We start from the raw sequence: 27,690 nt of genomic DNA on the forward strand, positions 1-27,690 counted from the left end.
CCCCACTTTCTTAACACTGTGAGGCAAGAGCCACTGAAAAGTCTGTATGGTCTATAAACTTCATAGCTATTCATACCAACACTGTTCAGTCACAACTTCCTCATGTTGTGCAGTACTTTGGATATTCTTAGTACTTCTCTACAGTTAGGAACTAAGTCTAATACAGTCTTGAGAACACTCCAAGAATGCAACACTGCCCTTTAATGAGAGGGGAATTTTTATGCCACATTTGCATGCTACTTGATAAAAAACATACTAAAACTTCCCCAAAAAAGAACTGTTGAACCAAATAATATTATACAGACAAAAGACAATATTGATAATATTCCATCCCTCTTTTCACTATTCCTCCTCTTACCCCCAATTCATTTCATGTGCAGATGTGAAAACTTAACCTTATTCACATAATCAGAACAGAATAAAATTAACTTTAGTTTAGTATGCAAAAGCTGTAAAATCTATAAAATTACTAACTTGTTCTGACTTTACCTAATTATAAATGCATGAAATAATACAAATGCACCTAAAAATGTATGTCCTGTAATGCTGAATGTGGAGGACACAATACAGCACATACTGCTCATCTGTTTCTCTGAAGTTAAACATGTATGTAACTTCATAGCTCTCTCTCATACTAAGCGATGTCATTTTGTTTCATTACTCCCACATTCTTATATTTTATTTCTCATTACCTCATTCTTTCAAAATCTTCTCTCAGTATTTTAGTTTATAAGACTGTTCAACAATGCTGCTGCATTTGATTAGAAAACAAACTGACTTTGAAGGGAATTACCATGGTTTAAACCTTTCAATCATCAAACCATATTCACAGAATTACACTTTACAAGTGACTAATCACATGGTACAAGGCAGAACAGAAAATTTTCCTTTGCCACCACCGCAACTTTTTACAGTATTTTTCCACAAATATGGCTAGAATTTTCAGAAAGCATTTGGTTTTCTTTTACTTCTGCAATTGTAAAGATTGGCTGCAAGGTATAACTTAGTACTATTTCTAGCATATTATTGTATTTTTCTAAATTACATTCAACCAAAACATTTCTATACAAATGACAGTTCTGCAGATATACTTTTTTTTCATCCTGTACACTTTTGACCAAGATCCACTGAAAAAGCCTGAAATAGTCCAACATTTCTTCTGTCTCACAGAAAAATAAATCTTAGAAAACAAGCATATTTCCCTGTTTTTTTTCCATTCTCAAATAATTGAATAACATAACTAATTCATCTTCACTCAGTATTTTCCCTGTCTGTTGATAAAACTACTCCATAATTCTCTATCAGGAAAGTCTCAAAGATTCCTAAACTTTCATCCCTGCAAATTGCTTTGACCCTCAACATACTTTCTCTTGCTCCTTCTGGGGATTTTAAATGCTCTTTCATGATCTTCCACATTCTTCCCCCACCCCATGGATGTTTATTTCCCAGAACAATGTCAGACTTTTCCAGGGAGTTGGGTCCACATTCCAATATTCTCTCCCCAGATTCTTCCAATGAAACACGGTTTATCAGGCATGCTACGTCATTTCTCACTCCTCCTGGCACATCCCAACACTGAGCAGGCAGAGAAGCACCACAAAAAAAGAGGACAAAGAAACTAAGAGCAGATGCTGCCAGAGGTTGAAAAAGCAGAGTGATTTCCTGTCTGGCAGCAAGGGAGTTGCCAGAAAAAACATGGGAATTCCCAGATTTCTAGTGCAATGGAAGGTATGGGTGCATCAGATGATCTTACAGTAGTACTTGAAAAGACATTTTTCTATGTTCTCAATCTTAGCATGCACCCAAAGAAATTTAAAAAATACGTGTGTCTATTTGCAGACAAAGAAATATATGACATAATATAATATCAGAATATAATTAAAGCCTATGCTGCAATACATTCTTAAGGAGCCAGAGGTCTGAATATCTGACCAAGATCAGTTCTGCCAGTTCAGTGCTGTGCACGTGTAGAATGAGATGCAGTCCCCACTACTACTCCTACCCAAATATCTATCCAGAGGAAGAAATAAAAAATAAGATTATTTCTGGTATGAACAGGGAGCTCTAAATAAGCAGGGAGATCTCTGCTTCTATGAAACCAAGAATAAATCACTGTAGCAATTATCATGCAGATCCTCAGCTGTAAAAAATTCTGCAATGTATCTTTCAATGTTTTTATGTTCCATGATTTTTACATTAAGTAGATTCCCCTGTTCTGTGAAGAGAGCTGCTCAAAGGAGGATCATTCCCACTGGCCTGTGCTGGATGGTGGGGGAGGGATGAAAGGAATGAAAGCAGTTATCAAGGCATTTGTAAGTAGTGAGCTCTTGGAACAACATTAGAGTTGAGGGTCATGGGAAACAGAAGCATTGCTCACCCTTCTTCCTGGCAAAGTTTTCTGCATTTGGGCAACAAAGTAAAATGTGTTGTAAGACCAGGAGGAGGAGGAGACGGGAAAAATTAAAATGTGTATATTTAGCTTATTTAAAAAAGAAGAAAATACTACCACTTGGCTTTAAAGGAAATGAAACACTTTCCACATGAAATTCTTTTGGGCTCTTAAAGCTCAGGAATACAATGCTTGATTAGATTCTTTTGATCAGACAAGCAATAGCACAGTCACATGTACATCAGTACTGCACACAACAGGGTGGGGGTGTGAGAGTTCTAACACACGTACACAACAGATGTAACATTTGTTTAGAAAGTCAGATATGCAGTTCCACATATGGAGGACAGCACTGAAATTCCTAATCAAGAAGGATTTTGTTCAGTGACGTTAAATGTCACTAAATGTCTTGACCAAATTTGGCCCAAAGGCAGTTTTTTCCATTCAGTCTACCATACAGCCAGTGCACTATTACACACTGCTTCGCTACTTAGAGAGAATGGATATTAAACACATCAGTTTCATACAGCAAAAAAGTGTTATACACTAGTTTAAACTGTCCTCTTAAAAATATGAAAGTAATTCACAAAATGCAGAGATGAGATCCACGAAAGCATTTAAAAGCCTTTAAAGGATATATTTTTGAGGGTTTAAATTAAACCACTTGCAGTATCATAATTTCAAAAAACTCTTACCAAAATACCTATATTCTAATAACGGGGGGGGGGGGGGGGGGGAATATCAGCCAAATGAAATATGCTGCATTAACTAATGAAACACAACTACAAATCAGTTTCACCAGGTGAGCTCCTGCTTAAACAAGTCAGAATTAAACACTGCCAAGGAGTTTGAGGTTAACTCCAATTTGCATGAGACTATTTCCTTAACACTTACAGTTTCTGCATTTTACTTTGCAGATGTATTGCATTCAGCAAGAGAGAATAAGAAATAACCCCTGTAAAAAAACAGTATTCATATGATGTTTCTTTCTATGTATAAAGCTACTTCAAAGAACAGGATCTTTGTATTAATATAAAAGAGAGAGATATATCCCTCATATTCATTTAGCTGGATTTTTTACTTAACTTCTCAGACAAAAAAAAGGACGTAGACTTTCAAAAGAAGTCTGTCTAGTTTTTCTTAAGCCAACTAACTTGTAAGAAGGACCAACTAGCCTTCTACATAGTTCACGTACCATTTTTTTCAAATTTTAATTCTCTGGAATTTTGTTCTACTTTCCTGTCACAAAAAGATTTAGGAACATATGAAAACATCCTCTTGTTATCTTCCTGCCAGAGTGATATCCTTTAATTAATAACCTTACCATCCATTAGTACTAGTAGTGTTTATGTTATGGCATGTGTAATGAGTTCTGAACTAACTACTATCACAAACAAATGAGAACTTGTCATTAAAACAGATATATAATAACTGGGTTGTTTTATTACTCTATACTCAGGCACGGTCAAGAAACATATTAAATACTAGTAATTATTTGAAACTGGGGGAAAAGAGAAACATCATTGATGCCACCCCATCAAGCCACGAGAGACCTGCACTTAAAAACTATACACAGATTTTGTCTCACTCCTTGACACTGATATCAAAGGTACAGGGAATTGAGGCAAAGGTAAATGGCAAGCAAATGGCAAGAATATCTTGTTCAAAGAAATGCACACGCAGCAATCAGCCTGAAAGGGGTAACTGGGGAGCCACAAGAGTTCCACAAAATGACAAACAGTACAGAAATGATGGTTGTTTCCCAAGTGAAAGAGTAAGGCTATCTAACAGAGCAAGAAGCAAGCTCAAAACAAAACAAGAAGATGCTTTTTCTTAACATTTGTTGCTAGATAATGAATCTCACTATAACCGGATACTTTGGATATTAAAAATTTATGTGGGCTCAAAAAAGGATTAGACAAGTTCACAGAAGAAAAATCCACTGAGAGCTATTAAAGACATAACTAACCCCTGGCTCAGGAAATCTTCAAGCCCCAAATCACTGGAGGCAGTGGAAGCCTCACTCCATTCTGTCTGCTGTTCTTCTCTGCCTTAGACAGTCGGTGCCATGCGTGAGAGAAAAACAGAACCCAGAGCACAGCACTCACCCTTATCCAGAGACAGGATGTAACACCAGATAAGCTTCGTGTCCGACCCTGCACAGTCGTGCTTTGCTCTTCTTTGTAGGAAGATTTGGACACATATTTTATAATTGCTTCAATGCCTCAAGACACCATTATCTGATCACCACCACCTGCTAGCAGGACGTTAGCATTCTCACGGATGAGCCAATGGACCACCAGAGATAAATTCTCTTTAGCCACCTATCCAGGGTCATCTCTTTGAGCAACAGGCAACAATAGGAGAGAAGGAGCTGAGTTCACACTGGAAAAGTAAGGATCATGAAAATGTTCAATCTTCCCGGATGAACCACAAGGAGATATTCTCCAGTGTATGAACAGTGACAGGTAGATAAAAGCTATATTATCTTCAGCTGCTCCATAGCTAGAGGATATGGGCCATTACACTCTTACTTATACTACAAGACTGTAATTCTTGCAGCAAAGACTTGTTTAGTGATTTGTACTACAAGATAAACTAAGCACAAGTTTTTTACAGTAAAAATAACTGCATTAATAAATGAATAGCTGACAAAAAGTTGATTTGGACTACCAAGCCAAAACAGCTTCAATGAAGACTGATTATAAAGCTTACCTGATTTCTTGCACATGTATTCCTTCACCCTTCTCCTTCAAAACTTTTCCTAACTTATTCTTAGCATGAGGGCAGTCACTATGTGGACAACTATTACATGACTCTTTTTTTTTTTTTTCCCTCAGGGTTCAGTATTGCTTTTTCCTCCTCCCATTATTGCTCACTGCCTAGCATCTAAGTCCAGTAATAAACACAGAATTATCTCAGCCTTCAAGCAAGTCAAGTCTAGAAAAAACAAAAGTGTATTTTTATGTCATATCCAGATCCATTACCCTGTTTACAGATGGAAATGCTGAAAGCAAGATTGCCTAAGGCCACACACCCCAAACTGGTGATCAGACAGGCCCTTTTAGTTTGCTAGTCCCTGCCCATTATTCCAGATGTCATTCTGTCAGACCAGGAGTTGTTAACCAGAGCTGCAAACAACACAACTTCTCACATTTCCCTGTCACCACAAAATCTCCAACTTCTTTCTTCCACAATTTTGAAAAATAGTTCTATATTAAAAGGGGTGAAGAAAATCCTAATTTCATTAAAATAAGTAATAGGAAAAGAAAAAAAAGCAGCACATCATTGTTTTGATTCAGTTAACGCAGCCCCTTTGGAAGACCTGGCTACTCCAGCTACAGCAGTTACTGCTGCTCTCTGTTTCAACTCTGTCTCCATAAAAATGAGGAACACCCAACACACAAATATGTCTACTTGTTTAACAGCCATTTGCTAAACTTTAGTTAAGGGAAGGGAAGAAAGAAAAAGAAAGAAAGAAAGAAAGAAAGAAAGAAAGAAAGAAAGAAAGAAAGAAAGAAAGAAAGAAAGAAAGAAAGAAAGAAAGAAAGAAAGAAAGAAAGAAAGAAAGAAAGAAATTGTGACAGAAGTATTAAGGTTTGCACAATTAAACTCCAATGTTTCTAAATCAGAAGATTTTACATTTAAGTTAGCACAGGATTTTTGCACATACGATGTTTCCATCAATTTTCAGGTGCTGCAAGATGTTATTTCTCTTTCTCAAAAACCATAAATTCCCACCAACTAAAATTAATTCCAACTAAGATTTCAATCTAACTTCATCACAAGTCCATCTCAAGAATCAGTATCTGAAGGAATACTGAAGAGACAGGAAAGACTGTTTCTTTGCATAGAAGTTCTAGAAGAAGCCTACACAAGTTTTCACCAAGAGAAACGGGAAACAATTCCTTCTTTAAAGATACAAAACAACACTGAAATAGCTGATAACAAAGCTTTTGGAAAATACCCATCCATCTTGTTTCCACACACAATGGAAAAGTCAATAACAAGCAAATGAGTCAATAATTCACTACAAAGAAAAAAAAAATAGAAACCCTTTGACCCTGAAACAGTTATTTTATAATTCATAAAGGAAAATTTGGTATTTAACCCTAGAATTGTATTTTTATCCAAAGACTGAACTGCAGAATGTCCCTGACCTCACCATAACTTCATTTTCCTTCAAATATTCTGCAAGAAGTCGCACTTGGAGGACCAGGTTTGCTTTGCACCAACTGCATTTCACAGTTTGTTGGCTAACTGGATTTCCATTCCATCACAACCTCCTCCTCTCCCTTTTCCCAATGAAAAGTGGCTTAGAGGAGTTGAAGACTTATTTCAAATGCCCAGCAGCACTTAACATATGGCTTCCTCTGACTCAATTTAATACAAGTTGGAACTTTTCCATGAAAGTATACTTTTCAAAAACCATGGGAATTCTTAGCAAGCTTAAAAACAAACAAGTTCTGTAACTGGACACAATTCTGAAATCAATTCCTTTTAAAATGGAACTGGAATTCTCTGTAAAGTGAAAAGTTTCAGTCTAGATAGCATTTGCTATTTACAATAAGCAATAGGAAGCAAACAAACAGCACAGATATGGTAGTCTGGATTTTGGACGCTGCCTCCCAAATGCAGAACTTTTTTCTTTCTGTGAGCATGTAAAATACTTAACTGCAATGGATGGTCCTTTCAGAGCTCCATGTCTGTTGACTGTAATCCCTTTTCATCTGCAGTTGAGCACGTACATAAACACAAATCAATGAAGAGTCTCTGAAATACTCAAGAGAATTAATTTAACAGCCAAGCAAAACACCTTATTCCCAAAACATTCATGTTAGCTTCCTTGACATAAGCAAACAGAGCACATTAAAATACTGTCTGCAAGAGGAGGAAAACATGGCACTAACTAGCTGGGGGAGGGGGGAAGGATAATGTTAGTCATTTTTAATTCTTTTATTTTAAGTTACAGCCACCAATAAGCAGATGGTTTTGCAGATGTCTTTGGGCCTAATATGCAGGACAATACATAGTTTCTCCAAAGTCAATTATATTTTGTGAATTGCATCTGAATTAAGGATGCACAATCTATACATTAAGAGAGATCACAATGACTCCTGCTGACTGTTGGAATAGCTCAGCTATTAAGGATTCTGATCTTCTGGCTCCCTAAACATACCATAGCATCTCTTATCAAGCCAATTATTCACAAAGATAGGGTTGCTAAATCCTTTTACAAGAACCTTCCAACACAGAACAATACTCTTGGGATCGACTCTGCATAGACAAGAGCCCAGAACACTGATATAATCGGAGCTACCGCTATGCTAGCTGGTCACACTTATTATTAGTGGCCAAAGAGCCAGCAAATTTAACTTTGGTAACATACCCTCAAGCTAAATTTATAAATTAATCCTGTCTATTCTGCTGCTAATTCCCATAGTGACTGAAAATAAAATAACCATTGTGGAATATTAATTATAAACTGAGTAAAGACAAGTAAAGACTGCTCTCAAAATTAGTGTGGGAAGCAGTAACTATAAATATGAATGAGAGAACCAACATGAAGATTGACATAAATAACCTCATTGAGAATTATTTTCCTATTGGATTTGGAGGTCACCAAAATATGCACACAGTTACTTAGAAATAGAACACCAACTAAGTCAAACAAAAACGAGGACTTACTGTGCCAGTTTTTCAGTAATGACACTCAAGGTGCCTATTTTTTTTTTCTGCTAATCCTTCCTCCTCCTGTTTCTAACATGAAAAATGAAACTTCTCTTCCCTCAAAGAAAAACAAAATCCAACCATAACCCTCAAAAGTTCAGTCTTAGCAAGAAAATTTAGTAAGGGTTTCAGCTTAAGAAGTCTCCTTGAACTGAATTACCCAAGTGGCTTAAAGATTATGCAGTTACTAATTTCACTAGTTGGTATATAGCTTCTCAATAAATATACCTCAATAATAATTTCAAAAATTGTGGGTTTGTCCTACTGCATGAAAAAGCAGAACATGTTTCTGGATGAGCATAAAGTCAGATTCTGGTTTTTATCATCTCTCCACAGACAAGCAATACCTCAAGGTGCTTGCACAATAGCTTTTCAAGTGAAGAGAGACGTATTTCTAAAAAACTCACATTCCATTGACAATTCAAGAGCTTTTAGCTCTTGCTCTTTTATACTTCTGAAAATATCATTAGCAACCGACATATTTCTCATAATATTTTGCAGTCCAAACAAATATTTTCATTTAAAGATCAAGGTAGGGCAGTAGTAGAGCTGTAAGGAAGGCAGCAGAAGACTCTTATTTTAGCTTCAGTTTTGCTAAGTACTGAACCCAGCAAAGTGCATATTCCAGCTGTGTAAAGTATTTATCTTGAAAGAAACACAAGAGGATGTGGGCTTTAAGCCAGTAAAATACTCAATCATCTGGAATATCACAGGATAGACCAACCAAACTGGTTTCACAACTGCCAGGGCATAAAGGCAGCAACAAGTACTTAACTCAGTTGCCGCAGCTTCTTATAACGGAATCAAACTTTAGTATTTTTCTGTATTAACACTTATTTTTCCTACCAAATAATTCCTTTCTGAATCTCCAAGGAGTCTTAGTATTTATCAGAGCCATCATAAAATCTGGAGATCAAATTGGAAAAAGGGTGTTAACACGAGTAACATATTTTGCTGCTGATACACATAATCAGCTTTCATTTTTTCCTTTCTTGAAAAGCAGCAGAAAGATGTCAGAATCTTAAATGTCAGGGAGGTAAGGGGATATAGGAAAATTATAATGCACATAGAAAAAAATACATATCCACATAGTGATGCTATTTACATTAGCTTTTACTCCTTGAAAGATTTTGGGACTCACTGCAGGCAGTATTTTATAATATCAACCCAACAATCAGCAACAACCACAAATATTAAGGCCTAGTAAGGAAAGAATGCCAAAAGCAGAAACTATCACTATTTGATATGATACATTCTTGCCTTGAATATTCCATGAAATTTCTTGCAATCTAACTCAGAATGGGCATAGTTACCATAAAGAAGGTATAAAGGGACAACCACAGCACAGATTGGCTAACTTAAAAGCAGAAACTAACTAGACTGGAACTTTTCAAAGCAGTTGGGAAACAAAACCTGAAAGAACAAAGAAAGAAAAGAAAGACCTTAAAAAAAATAGCAAATCCAAACCCAGAAGAACAGGGCAGGCCATGTATACAGACAACAGTTACTATTTCTCATGGAACAAAAATTGCCATTGTCAGAAAAAATAACCAAGCAGCGGGCATATAACAAAGGAAACATTTTTGTTTCTGCAGTGCACACTTAAATCATGAAACTCCTCGCCTGCTGTCACAGACGGGTGCGAAGCCTAACAGGACACCTGGATTTCAACCCAGGTAAGATAAATTCCTTTCTGAAAAGGGGTTATTTGAGGACACCTGGGGAAACATTAGCAGAAGGCTACACAATTTAGAGGTTCTCCTTGCCTGACTTACAGAAGCTCAGTACTTCTGTGAGGGTCACCCACTGGTCAGTTTCATTCTGGACGTCTGACGGCACCGTGCATGGCTCAGCTGAGATTGCACTGATGCTGACACAACTCTAAACCTATGTATCCTCACAAAATCTGAAACTTGCATTTCAGTAATAACAGGACTTAATTACTGACTACATTAATTTGTTTCATGGGGAAACAATCAGCTTTTCCAGAAGTGTCTTATCAATTTATGGGGTTTTGTTTGTTAAAAAAAAAACCCTGAACTTTACATATACTTGACATCCCTTTAGAAGCAGAAGCAAACTTCTGAGAAATGAAATTCCATATTGTAGATTTGGATCTCACCATAAATCCTCCCTTCTAAGTGTCTCTGAAAAGCACAAGTACAACCCTTACACAGGAGTGAGGCGTTACAGAAGTATAAGACTTCATATTTAAAGAGCCAACATACTTTTAATGAAGTTTAATAAAACAATACGACAAAATTTTTGCTGGCAGTATGATGTAAAGCAGCATAAAAATTCTACTGCACTGATAGTAGGGATTACCTGAACAATCTGTTCAGCTTCAGAGAAAAATGAATGCCTATGCTATTTTAATAAAATATACTAATCAACTGTTTTAAGATCCCACTCCTACACTTAAAAGAGTTTGTAAGTACCCAAATCAAACAAATTCAAATAGTAATTCAAATTTTTAAAATGGTGTTTAATGCATTTATAGATAATAACTTCTTTTAAAATTTCAACCTAAAGGCACATGTAGAAATGGAGATGAAAGTGAAATGCCCACATAACACTTAACAGACATTTAAATTACCCAACACCTGCTTATATACCATGAAAAACAACGTACTAGTTATAGAAAGATGTACAAGTGAAAGATAACTCTCCCCAAATCACAGGGTTTATTTTACTCTGGGACAACTGTGACAAGAAGAAAGGCAAGAACTTGGCATACAACTGCTTTAACTCTGATACCTGCCAAGAATCCAGATGTGGGACTGATACACAGAAACTCCAACTCCCACTGGTGCAGGACCTCATTGTCTCTGCCCATCTTCACTGCCCTCAGCCCCTCTTGGATATCCCACAAAGGGGCAATGGGATCAAGATTAATATCACTTAATATCCTTTAAAAAGAAGAACCAGACCAACCAAGCAAGTAAATATAAAGCCACTAAAACATCATCACCCCCAACCCATTCGCTAGTAGAAGTAACACTGCTGTCTTGTGTTTTATTCCATCTGTACAAACACATTGTTGTTCAAGTGCCATTTTGATTAACAAAGGGACGTGAGAAGTGTTTGTCAAAATATCACAGATTCCTTTGGGAACATTAAACATTCAAGAAAACATTGCAAAATTGATGCTCAACCCATCAACACAGTACTCAGAGCTCCATAATGACTCCTCAAGAGAAGTGACAAAAAGTAGGCATTTGAGTGAGGTTTTATTGTAAAACAGTCGTGAAGTCTCAAGGTGCATTGACAACTCTGGCTTCTCATAGAGAGCATCGGAGAGGATCTGGAGTGTCAGTGAGGAGGAGTTGTGACAGCATAATGCATATTTCACTGACAAATTTGGAAGCTGTCAGAAAGCTGGTGGAGGAGAAAAACCCCACGTGATCTGCAATGCCATTTTAGTAAATTTAAAATGATTACCATTCCCAGGAAGATTTGGGATATGCTACATTAAGAGACAAGAGTAAAACTAAATGAATCAACAAAATAAAGAATTACATTGTTGCTGTGCTGTAGCAATGCAAACAGAATAAGAATAAACATATTTTAACCAGTTTTATTTCAACCATACAGAGAAAGCACTAAAGAGAAAAGGTAGCACTATGTACAGTTATCAATATTGTACGAGAACATAAAAACCAGAAGTTCTTAGGTTGCATGGAACTAAAGGAAGTCAGTAGATCCTGTGAATTTGTGGGTTTAATTTACTGAGACCAGAGACCAATGCGTCTCTTGGACTACATTTCTTCTTGGAGGAAGAAGAATGGCAAAAAATTGTACTTTTACAGAATTTGTAATATTTCACTTCTCAATTAGACTTGAAAAAATAAATGCTAAACAAATTTCTTGAACATGGCCTTAACATTTTCATCTTTCATCCTGCAATCTGGTAATAAACAAAAGGTGGCAAGACGTAGACAAACATCCCATCGGTTCACGGGAAAATGAGTTGTGTTGCGCTGGGTGCAGATGGTGGCATCTTCAACCAGCCAAGCAACAGAAGCTACAGCTTAAAGCGCAAACTCAAAAACTCTGTATGAGTGTATCAGGAAATCTCTCAGCATACAAAGAAGATTTGGCTATGTAAACAGGAAATGTCCTGCTGTGCCTAAACGCCTCTTCATAAAATGAAATATTTTGGATTTCTCATTTGACCTTAGGCTCCCAAACAGCAGGAAGATGCAGCAGTTCCAAGCTCACGTAGCAAAAAGCCAACCCTACTGACTGTATTTGTGAGAAAACTTCATTAAGTCTATTGCCAAGCTTACATTTATGCCTACAAGAATCTGCTTAGACACACCTCTGTATTATATCAGTTGCCAATTAAACCAGTCATGGTAGTAGGTGACAAAGCACCGTATATACAAGAACTGTGAGAATTTTAAGGTTTTTGAAGTAGTTCAGACTATCTCCATCTCAACCGGATAACAAAGCTAAGCTATTAAGCCCACTTTCCTGACATTAAGAATCTTTGAAAAATGTTGGGTTTGCCACCTTACATACCTGTAAGACACCAACTTGAACTGAACATATTTATTTAGTGTCTGTATATATGAAAAGAAATATAGTATTACCATCTTCAACTATTTGGTTTTGTTTCAATGTTTATTTCCATAGGCATGTAGGTACACTAAAATAATACAGTCTAGTGTTCAAAACTAAAAAAGGGAAAAGAAATAAAAAACGAAAACAACAAAATCAGACACCAAAAACATCCCCCCAAGATGTTACAGTTACTATAGCATAGCACCTCCATTTTGAATCACAATGCTGATACCAAAGTAACAAGTATTAGAAGGAACTGTCTGAGTCCTTGCAGGTATTTTAAACATAAGAAACATTAAACTGTAATGTCTTAAGGATGCATTCTTCACAGATTTCAAAGCTTCACTCACACATGTACATTCAAGGAATGTAACTTCACAACTTGGAAGTAGTCTGAAAACATTTCTTTTAAAGGCAAGAATTAAAAAAAGTGATCAACAAGCCCTGCTACCCTGACCAGGAGTTTCAGGATTTAATATTTCAAGTCCAACAGGTATAAGTGAACAAGACTCCCATCAAGAATTTTTCCTTTGATATAAATGAATCTTTAACTTTCAGATTAAGTAATGGCAAAAAACATATGCTACATGGTGCTGTGGTCTTCAAGAAGCTGAGGCATGTTTATATGCTCTTCAAACATTCAAAAGGGTTTTTGTGCCTTCACAATTTTTCAGCATTCTCCAGAAAACCAGCAGTAAGACCAGACTCAACATCCATAAATGCAAAAACTATCTATAAAACACTTTAACTGATACTTTGCAGACATACTTCTGGCATCTGTCAGTCTGCAAGCCCATGTTCACCTTATTAAATGTATTCATCTTCCCCTCCACCAGCCAACTCCCTTCCCTAGTGTTAGCTGCCCTGTAGGCATGCCACATTTACTCTTTCTTGACTTGCTGAAAATGACCCAAACAGATTATGAAAGGACAACAAAAAGTGATTTCCTGTGATTCTAACAATTTTCAACTCTCAAAAAAGAAAAGCATGTTTTCCAACACAGAAGTCTCATCACACTTTTAAAAACAAAATGCAATGGAATTCCCTCTAAAAACCAGAATGAAGGACTGGACATTGTCGAAAAATGTTGAGAAAACACGTTGAGAAGCTACAATGCATTCAATTCCTAGCTACTTCAGTTGAACTGTCTTACATTAATAAATTTATCAAATTAAGGTAACATGTTCTCATATCCAATCTGCACAAAAATAACCAGTCAGTAATTCCTAGACAAAGATTATGAGTCAAAAAACCTCTCATCAGGCATTCATGATGCTTACCAAACTGCACTATTTTTCCTTAGTTTTAACCATCAGGCATGGTCAATAACATGCTGAAACTGGGAGAGGAAAACAAACAAAAAGCAACAAACCTGGAGAGGGGAAGAAGTAGAACTCGCGATATTACATTTCAGTATCTGCACATGGTTAATCAAAAATTAATATTCCCAAAGATTATTTCAACCCCATCTACTTTGTTGGGGCATAAACCAACTCCTGTCTAACCAGATCTAATACCAATTGAAAGCAGCAATTCTTTTCTTTGGGTATGTTTTGTACTAGTGGACCCCAGCCTGGTCCCTACTCTGACTCTTCAAAGCACAACTGAGATAGAGAAATCAACCATAAAATGCTGAGAATGCCAAAGCCCAACTCTTGATGGCACTGACTTTCATGCAAATAACACATACCATGAGATGAGATTCACAAAAGCATCACTGATTAGACAAAGCAAACTAGAATTTTTATTATAAGCTAACTATTCCTTTTCATTAAGAAGCTATTAGTTAACTTTTCTTTTTCTGTACTAAACCAGATTCTTCATAGAAGTATGCAAGTTTGTACAGCTTTACAGAGTATCCTGAGTTGGAAGAGACCCACAAGGGTCAGAGTCCAACTCCTGGCCCTGCACAGGAAAAGCCCAAAGACCCTAAGCCTTTTCCAGTGCACAACCTCCCTCTGGCTAAAAGAACTGTTCCTAATATCTAATACCTTTTCCTAATTCCTAATACCTTTTCCTACTACCAACCTAAAGGTAAAATATTTTATAAATACTTTTTATTTACCCTAGAAGCTGAAATACTTGACAACACTTTATGAATGAACAGATGTATTTTTACACATACATGTTTTAGCAGTATCAGTCTCTCAAATGTTCTCATAATTTCTGCTTTTCCTCAGAATAAGGGGATTTTATTAGTCCTATGGTAAAGCTCAAGTCTTATTTATTTCAAGGTTTCCCAGAAGGTAAGCAACATGGCTCTGTAGCTTCCCTGCGTATGTTGGCTAACTGGTAACGCACGGGAGGAGCATGGAAAAGTATTTAGTTTTTTTCTTGAAGTACCATTATACACCTTATTATTTAATGGCAGTGGTAGTTCTATACATGAAAAGGTTCAAAAAGGGAACAATTTTTTTAATTGATAACCTCAGGCTCAGAGCAATCTTTTTCAAAGCAGCAAGTTTCTTCTGCATGCTCCCTGCAACTTATAAGTAAATTTAGGCTTAGAGGAAAATCACCCCTCTATAATATTCATGGATTTAAAGTAACAGTTTATACAAATAATAAATTCCACAGAAGATGAGTTCTTGTGTTCTCTCTACTTCTACGTCTCTCAACTCCTCCTCATCCTTTGTAAACAAAGGTTAAAGGTGAACAAAGGTTAAAGGTAAACAAGACAGAAAGGGGTGAGAAGATGGAAGGAACAGACTTACAGAGGAATGTAAACTTTCTGAATAGCACAGTCCCAGTGCTCCAAAGGCCACAACAATGCTGATAATCTAGGAAGGCTTTTGAACATCAACACGTATGACCACATCGCAAATCTCTCTGCTCTTCCATTAAAATACGACCTGCACTGTTAAAAACTGAGGCTTTTAAGAACAGATCTGCACATATTTGCACTGACATCTGGCCACTTCTTGAAATTAATCTAATTATTACAGCAGAAGAAAAAAAGTTTAAATAAACCCAGTTATTCTTTCTTGTACACTTTCAATCAGCAAAGAAAGAACTCAATTCAAAAGGAAATATCTTTACTATGAAACCCTAACCCCCATATTGGTTGTTTTACCAAGGATTTGTGGGGTTTTTCTGTGCATGGTGGTGAGACAGTGGCAAGGGTGAGGACTTAGGGAAGAAGAACAAAGATGATTTTTATATTTGATAGTTTTCTAGAAGCAACCAGGTTCTTGCCCAGGTATTTTTTTCAGAAAGCAGTAGGAAAAGGTCATAATAAAAGAATCATATCCTTAACAGAAGTCTAAACAGGTCAGCTGAATGACCACCTCATCTAAGATTTACTGTAAAAGAATTAAAAGCCTTTGCAGCTTTTGAATAATTCATTCCCCTGTTCTTTCCTGAAGTTCACCTGTCCCCATGAACAAAACAATTCTCAGTCATCAAATGCCCAGACAGCAGCTGCTTGTCAGACGAGGAACCAAAACGTTTCTCTTCCAAAGACAGAAGCACTGAAAATACTTGGAGAAGAGCTTTACTGGGTTTACATGGCGAGGCAGAGGCAGAGGAGTGCTGCAGAAGGTGTTTCTCTGAGAAGACAGTAGAAGCTGATCTCATGTCAGACAGATGGTTCTACAGGATCAAATCACAGAATCATAGAAATACCAGGCTGGAAGGGACCTCAAGAGTCATCTGGTCCAAACTCTTGGCAAAATCACAAATTGATTCTTCTTATTGTTATCTCTTATATTTTTCATGATGTTTTCTTTACTGAAAGGTTATTATAGTAGAAAATTAATACTAAGGGTGATACCTTCTTAAATTTAAATAATATCTTTCCAAGGCCAAGAGTACCTTTGTACTACAACCCATATCTGGCATGCAAACCGCTCTTTAATCAATTTGCAAATCAACTAACATCAGCAGTAGAACAAACTATATGACTGAGGCATTGCAGCACTTTGTATCCTGCTCTGAATATTGAGCTAAAAGAAGAGAAGACTTCTTAAGACATACAGCATTTCCATACTGCTTTGCCATGTCTGAACTATATTAAGCAAAACAGAGTGCAATAACATGTTTAAGCTTTTGTGTCCTGTGAAACACAAGTTTGCATAATTCAAGAGAGGGAAGTGATTTAAATTGATAACCTCTAACTAATCTGAAAAACTACACTGTAACATAGCCTGGAGTTTATAACGTGCTGTGAAATATATCTTTCTAATGAAAGCTATTTGCACTTCACAGGGTGCCAATGGGAGGTTACATCACTGCCCAACAGAACTTCAATTCCATATTGATATGGAAGTCAAGTTATTTTTCTTCAGTTTAAATATATACTTCATTGCTACTGCCTGTAAGATTCTGAGACTTTTTCACCTTTAATCATACACCTGAGGAATACATAGCACCACATAATCAAAAGAAGACTATAAGCATTGATTTGATTTATGTTCTTACAGAATATGGAAAGATGAAACTCAGGAGGAATATTATACAAGTTTTGTTTTCCCTACTTTCAGAGCTCTTGAAAACTTAAAAGTGAATTTAAAAAGGCATAGAAAAGAGCTACTAAAATGACCAAGAAACCAGAGAACCTCTCAGAAGATGTGAACAGCTTGTTCAGTCCAGCAAAAGGATGTGATTATTCACCAAGCAAATCCAAGTAAACAACAGTGCAGAAATGTTGAGTGAAAGGAAAATTAGCATAAACAACTTTGAATTTCCAGATTAAATTTATTTTTAATGAGTTATCCAACTCTCAGAGTAACAAGGTTCTAGAATAGCCTTTTAGCAGAAATAGGAAGGACAAAAATTCTTTTTAAAATGGAGCTCAACAAGTAAGGATTGCATTAGGTAATATTAGCAGGAGACTGGATTTAATAAAATAAATCCATAGTACCAAATTTCCCTATATTCTAGATTAATTATAATAACAGTTTTGAGAATATTCAAAAAATAGAAAGGCAAAGATATAGCACTAGCTTACTTATTATTCAGTAGGAAGAAGGACTGTATTGTCCTCTGGTTTTGTTTTGTTTTTTGGTTGTTTTTTTTTTTTAAGAGGATGAATACAAAGTCATTTACTATTACAGGAAACTGCAAATTGCTGTAGCACTTCTGCCCACAAAAGCCCAAGAGATCTGGACAAGTTCAGTGACCACAGCATCATATTTTCCATTGTAGTAAAGACAATATTCCTGAAGCAGCTGGTCTCTTATTAATAGAATTCATTTATCTTATTCATAGCAAATGAAGCACACAATAGACAAGCCAACTGGCCCATTAAGAAACAGATTAAATTTGACCTTTTAAAGAAATCAGTTTAAAAATCTTAATTTAAAAAAAAATCCACAATATTTTCTTCAAGTAGAGACATCATTTAATGTGGCATTTGAAACTCAAAACTACTTTGGTAGCCTGACATAATCCAATTACCAAGTTTCTCTAAAGAATACCAGTTTCAGTATCAAAGCTTGAGAACACCCATGCTGAGTCATTCAAGGTCTTTGTTAATAATTTGTAATAGTCATTACTGAAAGTATGGAAATTCACTTGCAGGTACTACTGGTTCAAAATGAAACATCATGTGATAGCCAGAAAATAATGCACCCTGTAACAGTCCACTACATCCTGGTACTTGTTTTCTTCACATATATTTGGATAAAGATAATATGATATAGACTGCAGCTGCTTTAAGCACTAGAGGAAGTAATTAAGATCCTTCTCTGGCCACCAACCAGCTTACTGCTGGGCAAGGCAGAACACTGTTAGAAATGTTTTTGAAAGTTACATCCATAATCCATAGATAATGCACAGCAGAGATTGACAGGACACCAGGAGAGATTGCACAGGACCCTACAAATGCCTATAAGAAGTAACAGACAGCAATGGAACAGATAACTTAAAAAAAAATAACAAAACCCTAATGGCAATGAGTAGATTTTAATTTCCTTTTAGTGGGAAAAAAGAAAATAATTCTCTCCCTGTAAATACTGGTTGTAGACAGGGCTGAAGTAGGCATGATGACCACACGTGTGCCCCACGAAGCTGCTGTTGACTATCTGTTACTTAGTGTGACTCTGTCTTACTAAGTGTGACTCTCGGAATATCCCAGAACAACACAGATCATCGTATGGTCTAGCTTAGTTAGCATCACATCTCTATGTATGGCCATACTAAGAAGGAATTCCATTTTTTTTTTTTAGTCAGGAATAATATACTTAGAGACTAAGAAATGTAAGCTACAGCTACATAAACAAAGGAGAATGACTGCCATCAAAATTCAGCAGCTAGTATGCAATGAACTCAGTCTTGCTTCACTTAGAATCTGGAAAAGACATTGCAAAGACATAATTTTATAAAAATATGTGAGGCAAAGGTATCTGCGAAAATGTATCCCTCTGGAAAGATGCAAAGATTTTGTTCTTTTATATGAAAAAAAATTCACTGAAGAGATAAAAACATTGTAAGTTCTTATGCTGTAATTTTGTCCTTTTTTTTTCCCCAGGGAGCTAATCCCCAAAATTTCCTTATGTATAAAGAGGTTCATCACTGTATTTTTAAAATTAGGTTTAGTAGAGAAGTGATTCATCCCTGAAAACCGTGAAATATGCCAAGCAAATTAAGACAGTATTTCTTTATGTGAAATTTCTATAAAACCCTAGTAAATTACACCCCCTTACACCCCTTACAAAAGACAGTATTTCCCTGTTTCTCCTTGTGTCAAATGATGAAATAAAAGTAATGACTGCTACTAAATTGCAAAATCCTAAAGATATCTGCTAAATCTTATTTATATTACATGTATATATAACACCACAGCTCTGCATCACTATTTGCATCATACTAAGACACTTGAAAAAGTATAGTATTACTTAAAACAGTTGTAAACATACTGTACTTTCAACCACTTAACCCAAAACTTAGGCAGTTCTGATCTTTGAATATGTGAATTTGATCGGACTTAAGATGCAGAGGCCCTCAAAAATCAGAGGGAGAAACAGGTGGCTTCTGCACACAGTGAGCTGTAAGATCACCTGCACAAGATGAATGTCGCTTTTCTGGATTGTTAAATACAATATTCATAAACTTTGGCAAGTCAGTAAATTATGGAAATTAAAAGCATACAAGTAATTTTACAATGGAATTTCCTATATAATCCATAGGACAACACCCTAGACTAGGTTGCCTTTCCAGAAGGTAATTACAAAGAAATTTCAAAGTACATAACTAGCAAAAAGTACAGGGAAAAAAAAAAAGACTTGATGTTTTAATTGAAAACAATCTAGAATTAACAAGAAGGAAAAATATCAGTTCTGCCTTGGGACTCTTTATACAGCTGGACCTCACAATGTGAAGCATTTAGGCATATGCACTTTCAACATGCACCTGAAAGATCTATTGAATTAGGTGAATGAAGAAATTATGAAATCAACAATTACTTAATAATCAAGAAGGTCAGTTGTTACAGGAAACCATTTTTTAAAAAAAAGTTTTTTACACTATTAATTCCTAAGTTAACAACAAAACCCTTATTCTGGGTGCACTAAAAAACTATATGCTTCTACTTAAATGTGCCTACACACAGGGCTAAATCTCTGTCAAAAAAATTTTAATATAATAGGCAAGTCTTTCAGATGCATTCAGAACCTCATCTGATTGGAAAAAGGAAGTGTAGTTCATCAGTATAAATACTAATTGTAGGAGAAGGCTGAAGTAGGCACAAAATCCATGTAGATGGAGTGCTAACACCTAAACTGAAACATATAGTCTTTGTTGTTCTGGGCTACTCACAGAGTCCTGCTTATTTAAATGAAACAGGGCAAAAAATGCTAGGAAAAAGCTGCTGAGGATTTGATATCAGTTCCAGCTTCATTAGTTCCCACTGCATTCACAGTAGTCAAATGTTGTTTCATGGAACATGTTATTGCAGCTCTGCATACCACCTTGGAAAGCAGCACTCTCCAGAATTAATGGAGCAAAACCACATTAAAATAAAGTCTTACTCATTTTGGGACCACTCCAAATAAAATGCAAAATATTTTCATACTACATTGAGCAGATTTGTTCTACCTTCAATTTATGAGTAATCTGCCAGGTGTTTATAAGCATTGCATTGTTACAGTAACTTGAATATTTGATTGTGAAAATATTAAAACTTTGTAACATCTGTAATACAGAAGTTTAATTTTACCTGAAAAACCATGAATATGCTGTTATTTCATACAATAAAAGTTACATTTAGCAACCTTTAAAATACTATTGTGTCTTCTAACTGCATTAAGTCAGTTTCACCATCTCTTCTCTAAGCATGGGATGACATGTTCCAAAACTCATTTCCATTGAAGCTCTACAGTACAGTCTAGATTTTTTTTTACCCCATCAGAACTGATCCTACCAAATGATGTGTAAATAAAAATCCTAGATCACCTAGAGATAAAACTTGGTAAGTAATGCCTGTTTTGTTTCTGGGTTTGCAGGTTATTAAATATTCAAAAATCAAATAACAGTGTTATCACTGAACTCAGCTACTTCAAAGTTTGATTTTCAAACACATTCTAAGAATTTTGAAAAAAATTAAAGGCTTGCATAAGTATTTTAAACTTCACTGATTTTAAAGGTGAGTAGGAGTAGCTAATTTGTTTAAACAAGTCAAATTTCTGTGGTCTAGAAATATACAATAGTGCTACTTGCTGTAACAGGTACACTGTCCTTGTAGCATCTACAGCAGTCTTCAGAGCATAAATCCAGGATTTCTAATTTGTTGAGAAAAACCCCACCTCCTCAGCAGCCCTAATACAGGAATTAAGGCAATATTCTATAGAATGACAGTCATTAAATGAAGAGATTTGAAATTAACAAAAGGACAAAGATTTCTTACTATACCAAAACAAACTTTATTTTTCTAAGGCTAAAAGACGCACAACATTCAAGATCTGTATGTAGGGTACAACAAACATTGTGTCAAATAGAGTAACATTTGAACTAAAAAGTTTTAAAAATCATGAGAACTTACAACTTAAGTAGTCATTACTTGAGATAGAAATAAAGCTCTAAATCCTGCAAGGACTTGTAAGTGCTCTCCCCAAAACTAATGGGATTACTCACTTCAGAATCAGAGTTCAAATTACTTATCTGTCTTTGGCAATCATAAAATGGTTTGTGGTGGAAGGGACCTTAAAGATCATCAAGTTCCAAACCCCCTGCCATAGGCAGGGACTCCTCCCACCAGACCCACCCAACCTGGCCTTGAACTTTTCCATGAAGTGGGGGCATCCACAGCTTCTCTGCGCAACCTGTCACAGAGCCTCCCTACCCTCACAGTGAAGAATTTCTTCCTAATATCCCATCTAAACCTACTCACTACTTTACCCCTTGGCCTATTCACTGCATATCCTTATAAAAAGTCCCTCTCCAGCTCTTGTACGCCTCTCTTTAGTTACCAGAGAACTGAAGGAAGGTTTTCCCAGAGCCTTCTCTTCTCCAGGCTTAACAGCCTCAACCTCTCAGCCTGTCTTCAGACAGCCTGAGAAGAAAGTTGTGTTTGTTCATATTTGATCTGGAACCAAAAGCAGCCAGCTCTCAGTGCTAGTCCAGGTCAAAGAAGTACTCATGCAGTATCCTAATCTGTATTTACTATTTTATAGGACTAGATTTGTAATAATAAGTTTTTACTACTTAAAACTTACTTAAAACAAGCTTAAAACTAATTAAAACAAGCTCAGACTTTCTGTTACATGAAGAAAGCCTTTCAGCAACAAGAAAGGCTTGAAATACAAATAAACTTTTTTCCCCTGTAAAGAAAACTACTAATGAGCTTTTAGAGATACAGATAGACTGATACAAACACACACATATATATATATATATACACACACAAGGACTATTTCTGAGTAATTGGTCATCTCCTATCCTGCTGGCATGGGTTCAGGAATTTATTAAATTTAATATAAATTCACATAAGATGTTAGACTTGTACCCAGCCACTTACTAAAACTTAGATGTGTCCAGAAATACATGCATTTATATGAAAAAAACCTATCAAAAAAACCACAAAAAAAACAATAGCTGCTTTATGTAACTGCAATGCTGTATACAGTTGATGCATGAACAAGTACAATTCTGTTGGGCAAATAAAATCCTCACAATTTTTAACTCCTAGGTAAGGACACAAACTTTGGGTTTAGACTCCGTGTCAGAAACAATTATTAAGAGCTACACAGCTCAGAGCAACACCTGTTCCCTGCCCACATCACAAGCAGTACTGCTACCCCAACCCTACAAAAACCAGCATATCATGTCAATGCAGCAGATATTTTTAAGGATCAAAGTGATTCTTTCCTCTGACTGTCTCATGTTGCAAAAGGAGATGGTGGAAGTCACTTCTCTGCTCTCCGTGAAGGAAAACTTTGGGCAACAGGTAAAAGATCCAAAGAGACGTAAGACCTAAAGTAGGTGGCAAGGTTTACAGGACGGGAGGACAAACCGAGCTCTAGTGACACTCCTGGGCAATTTCTAGCTTTTGCTTTATGATCTTCAGAGCATGACTGCTGTTTTCATGCCCCAGAAAGCTGTCACTGCTCAGCTCACAGACCTTTAAAAAGCACTACACTGTCCGTGTTTACCTCTGCTCTCAGAACCTTCCAAAACACATAAAAGTTAATCTACCACATGAAGACGTGAGAGTATGGGGAGAAGACATAAACTCTCCTATAAAATCGCTTCATTATCTCGCTTTGCCCACTTATTACAAACACCTTCGTTATCTGAAGACACTCAACTAGCAGCCGGCGTGCCAAAAGGAGACTCCACGCCTGGTCCGCACCGCACAGCGATCTACAGGGCGACTTTCCGCCCCGGCCCCGGGCTCTGCCCCATCCCCAGGGGTACCCCCTGCCCGCTCCGGCCCGGGCTCTGCCCCATCCCCAGGGGTACCCCCTGCCCGCTCCGGCGTTCCCGCGGCCCCGGCGGGGAGGGCGCGGCCGGGCCGGGCCGGGGCAGGGCCCGCACCGCCCCCGCTCCCCCGGGACACCCACCCGGGCCCGCCGCAGGCCAGGCCAGGCCAGGCGAGGCGAGGCACGGCGGCGGGGAGCGGGGCAGAGAAAGTTGAGGAGGCGCCTTTCGGCGGCCGCCGGCAGGGGAGCCCGCGCCCGGCGCCCATTCAAACAAAAGAAGCCCCTTCTCCTGCCGGCACCGCCGGTCCCGCCGCCCCACTCACTTCGCAGGGCCCCGATGAGGAGGCTCCCGTCCTTAATCAGCTCCTTGATGAACTTGTTGGTCCTCTCCAGCTCGATCTCGTGGCACTTGAGGCGCTCCCTGAAGTCGGGGCTGTCCAAGTAGGAGTCGCTGAACTCCAGCGTGGGCAGCCCCATGGCAGCGGCGGCGGCCCCCGGCCGGCGGCGGAGGGAGGGAGGGAGGGAAGAACGCAGGGAGGGCCGCGCCGAGGGCAGCGGGGAAAGCGGGGCAGCGGCGAGACGAGGCGCGGCCGCCGCTTTGGCGGAGAAGCTCCGTCCCCGCCGGCCCGGCCCGCTGTCAGCGCGCTCCGGCCGCTGTCACAACGCTACATCGCTGCCCGCGGGGCTCCGCGGGCTCCCAGCGCCGCCGCCGCTCCCTCCGCCGCTTCCGCTCTTCCTCCCTGCCCGGCGCTAACTCCGGTGCGAACCTCCCCCGGCCCGGCCGAGGAATTCCTCCTCCTCCTCCTCCTCCCGGCGCGGCATGCTCACAGGCCGGGACGCGGCCCGGCAGTGCCCGCCCCTCGCCCGCCGCTCCCCGCTCTGCCCTCCAGCGGCCGCCGATACGGGCCCGGGCCAGGCTGAGGGTGTGCGCCGCTCTGCGGGTCCGGCCCTCGCCTCCTCCTTACCCGGGGCTTTGGGGCGCCCAGAGCAAAATCGGGAAGGAGGATCCACCACCAGGGCACGGAGGCAGAGGGGCATTGCCAAGAGTTTGCGTGGAGAGGAGGCCGGAGTGTGGAGCAGGGCAGGGGCGCTGCCGGGCCCGGCGGGGCTGCTCTGGCAGAGGGTCCTGAGGGCGGCCCGCACGGCCTGGCCACCCTGTGCCCCCCATGTGTCCCCGTGTGCCTCGTGTGCCCCCATGTGTGCCCCCCGTGTGCCCCGTGTGCCCCCCTGTGCCCCCCTGTGCCCAGCCTGCCCCGTGTGCCCCCATGTGTGCCCCGTGTGCCCCCCGTGTGCCCCCTGTGCGTGTTCGGCCTGCACAGACAAAGATGGGAGATGTTATAAATGCAACGGCAAAAATCGGATCAATAAAGAAACAATTTATTAGAAAAACAATCCAAATCACCGATAAAGAGAGAAACCACAAATAGGACGGGCGGCGCAGCGCTGCGTGGACAAGGGGTCTGAACCCTAAGGTACGGATTTCCCAAATCCACACGGAGCGGATCACAGCTCGGGGTTTTATAGGGTTTTTCGTGTCCCGAGGCAAAACAGGTGTGGGGAATAGTCCAGCAAATAGTCCAAATACATCCTTGGATGGGTTTCTCAGATTTGTCGAACTTTGCAAATTGTAATCCGGGAAGGTTCTTTTCACATGCGGATTGGGCTCGCGGTCCACGATTACACCGATGTGTAGTCTCCGGCGGAGAATTCCTCTTCGTTTTGGGAGGAACTTCTCTGTCTGGGTACGATGCCGATTCTTATCTTGGCCGGCCAGTGTCTTTGTCCATCCTGATGGCCTCTGTCCCACTCTTTGTCTCAGGCTGAGAAGTGGTTCCTGTATGGGCAGCCGTCTAGCTCGAGAGGAATTTTTTTAAAAAAACAGGCTATACCTGTTCACATTTTTATATTAACACCAATCTAACATGTATTTTTATATTTTTCATCACAAATTTTTACCCCAATGTCACATTTATCACAGAAACATCCTTGTTCTGCTATGGCACTTGGTTGCTGTGAAGGAGATACAGCTGAGCCAAATCCATCAGGAAACTGCAAGGCTGGTTTCTGCAGCAGAGTTGGGTTTTTACAAGTTTGTGAGTGGGCTTATCACAGTAAACAGAAACACTTCGGTTGGTTCTTGTATGTTTATTTGGAGTAGCTTATCCAGACACACCGTGTCAGTATGTAGGTATGTATGCAAATGTACAGACTGGATTTAATGAGAGCTCTCTGTAAACACACCTTCAAGTCGACAACAACTCAACTGGAAACAACCATCAAGGCATGGACATGAAAGTAATTGTACTTCAAGACAAACAACTACTTGCCAAAAATGGCTTTCAAGAATACAACCATGCACACACTCCTACCAAATCTTTGTTTACACAGTTGAATATGAAAGTTCAGGAAGGCTCAAAGCTCCTACATGCTCTAATTCCTTGATATAATTTGTGTTTTTCACACTTCTTAACTGTTGATCAAAACGTACCTCTTTGTATTTACAATAGATTTTTGTGATTGTCAAAAATGCAGAAGAGGTGCTGCCATTTCTACTAATACAGCCTGCAGAATTTGTTGAAGTGAAAAAATAATAATTCTCAGGTTTTACAGGGTTGAGATTTTGTCAGGATGGTATCAGATTTAGCTGTCAGTGTTGATACTAGTAGACCCATTGAAGTCTCTTTTAATTCGTAGTGATCGCAAAACTCTGCTCATTAACATTTTTCCTATTTTTCTAATAATAGGAGGAATAAGACTAAAAAGAAATGCTTATTTCAATGCTTTTGCAGGCAGTAGCATGTTATTTCACTTGTAAATTAATAAACTCTATATAGAATCCAGTTGAAATACTGGAAGGATGTTCCAAATAGATCTTTTTTCTGACTATTAAAAACCTAATTTTCAGTCTACATATATTCACAAAGTCATTTTAGGCACAGTTGTTCTCTCTTCAATGTCATCTGTAACTGAAAACATTCTTTGTTTTCTACCATGTATATTCTTTGATGTAGTTTTAGAAAGCAATAATGTCATCTCTTAACTCTTCCATACAATACCTGAAATAAATCAAAGCTTTCTGTCATATAATAAAATATTGATTTCCTTCTTTATTCTTGTCTAGATCTCTAGGTTCGATTTGATCTTACTTCATCATAGTTTACTGAAATTATATGCAAGACCTTGTTCAGTCACATTAATGACTATGTTATTGAACTAAACACCTTTGATGAAGATTGCATGTGTCTATTTCACAGCAAAATTACTACTGTGCTTACACTAAGTCTCTTAGATCTTTCTTTTCCTGTCTTCAACTAACAGATTCCAAAGTGAAAACAGAAACATTTGTTGGTCCCCAAAACACGTACTAAGCATTTTAGTTCAAAGTAGTTATACTGGTAATCAGGATGACTGATTTTTTTCCTGTATAACGTTCTCATCTTAAGAAATTCCATAAGCACATTGCTGCTTTGGATATCAAGATCATGAGTGGAAATATTAATGAGACCAATATTGATAGCATATTCTGTCCAAGTAACCTATCATTATCCATTTAAGTGGTTCCATGTTTCTTAAAATAATCTGTATCTTTCTCACCCAAACTGAGAATTTCTCAGCATACAGTGTATCAAAGTTCATGTACAAATTCCAGTGGTTCACATGTACATGTTCCCTTTTCTCAGCAAAAACCTTTCTTTTTAAGGAAGTAGATTTGTTAAGAATTGTCTTTCTTCTGGGCAAAGACTTATCTGCCATAAGATAATATGTGGCCAAATGAGTACCCAATCCTGTTTTATCTCCCACTGGCAGAAAAAAGTTTTATAGTTAACCTGTGAGCTTAATGAGCATTTTTGGCTACATCTGGAGGAGCATCTGGTAAATGAGGGATCTCGCACACTTGCAGGGTTCAACTTACAAAAAAACTCTGGATGAAACGATATGTCCTAGGCTGTGTTTTGTGTTGGATTTAGGTGGCACCTTGTAGTTTGCTGCTTTCTAAAGTAAACAAGGTATTTGAAGATGTATTTGGGAAATGTAGAGGCCCAAACTTTATAGTGTGCAGGATAGATCTGTATTTGGTGTGGTTTCTCTTTTGTTTTCTTTCCCTTAGAAGATTCTTGCACAGTGCCCTGGTAGAAACAGTAGGTCTCA

The 27,690-nt window shown here is 38.4% G+C and overlaps 1 protein-coding gene across 1 annotated transcript in view; it reads right to left on the reverse strand.

Annotated features, from left to right (window-relative positions):
* The window catches only part of ARHGAP42 (Rho GTPase activating protein 42), a 138,785-nt gene extending 114,736 nt beyond the window's left edge, over nucleotides 1-24,049 (reverse strand). Inside the window, exon 1 of the mRNA XM_083854535.1 lies at nucleotides 23,865-24,049. Coding sequence (XP_083710661.1) covers nucleotides 23,865-24,018 — 154 coding nt within the window. The 5' untranslated portion in view covers nucleotides 24,019-24,049. The remainder of the gene's footprint in view (nucleotides 1-23,864) is intronic.
* Between the last annotated feature and the right edge of the window lie 3,641 nt (nucleotides 24,050-27,690).

Source organism: Zosterops lateralis, assembly GCF_965231275.1.
Source record: "Zosterops lateralis genome assembly, chromosome: 2".
NCBI lineage: Eukaryota > Metazoa > Chordata > Aves > Passeriformes > Zosteropidae > Zosterops > Zosterops lateralis.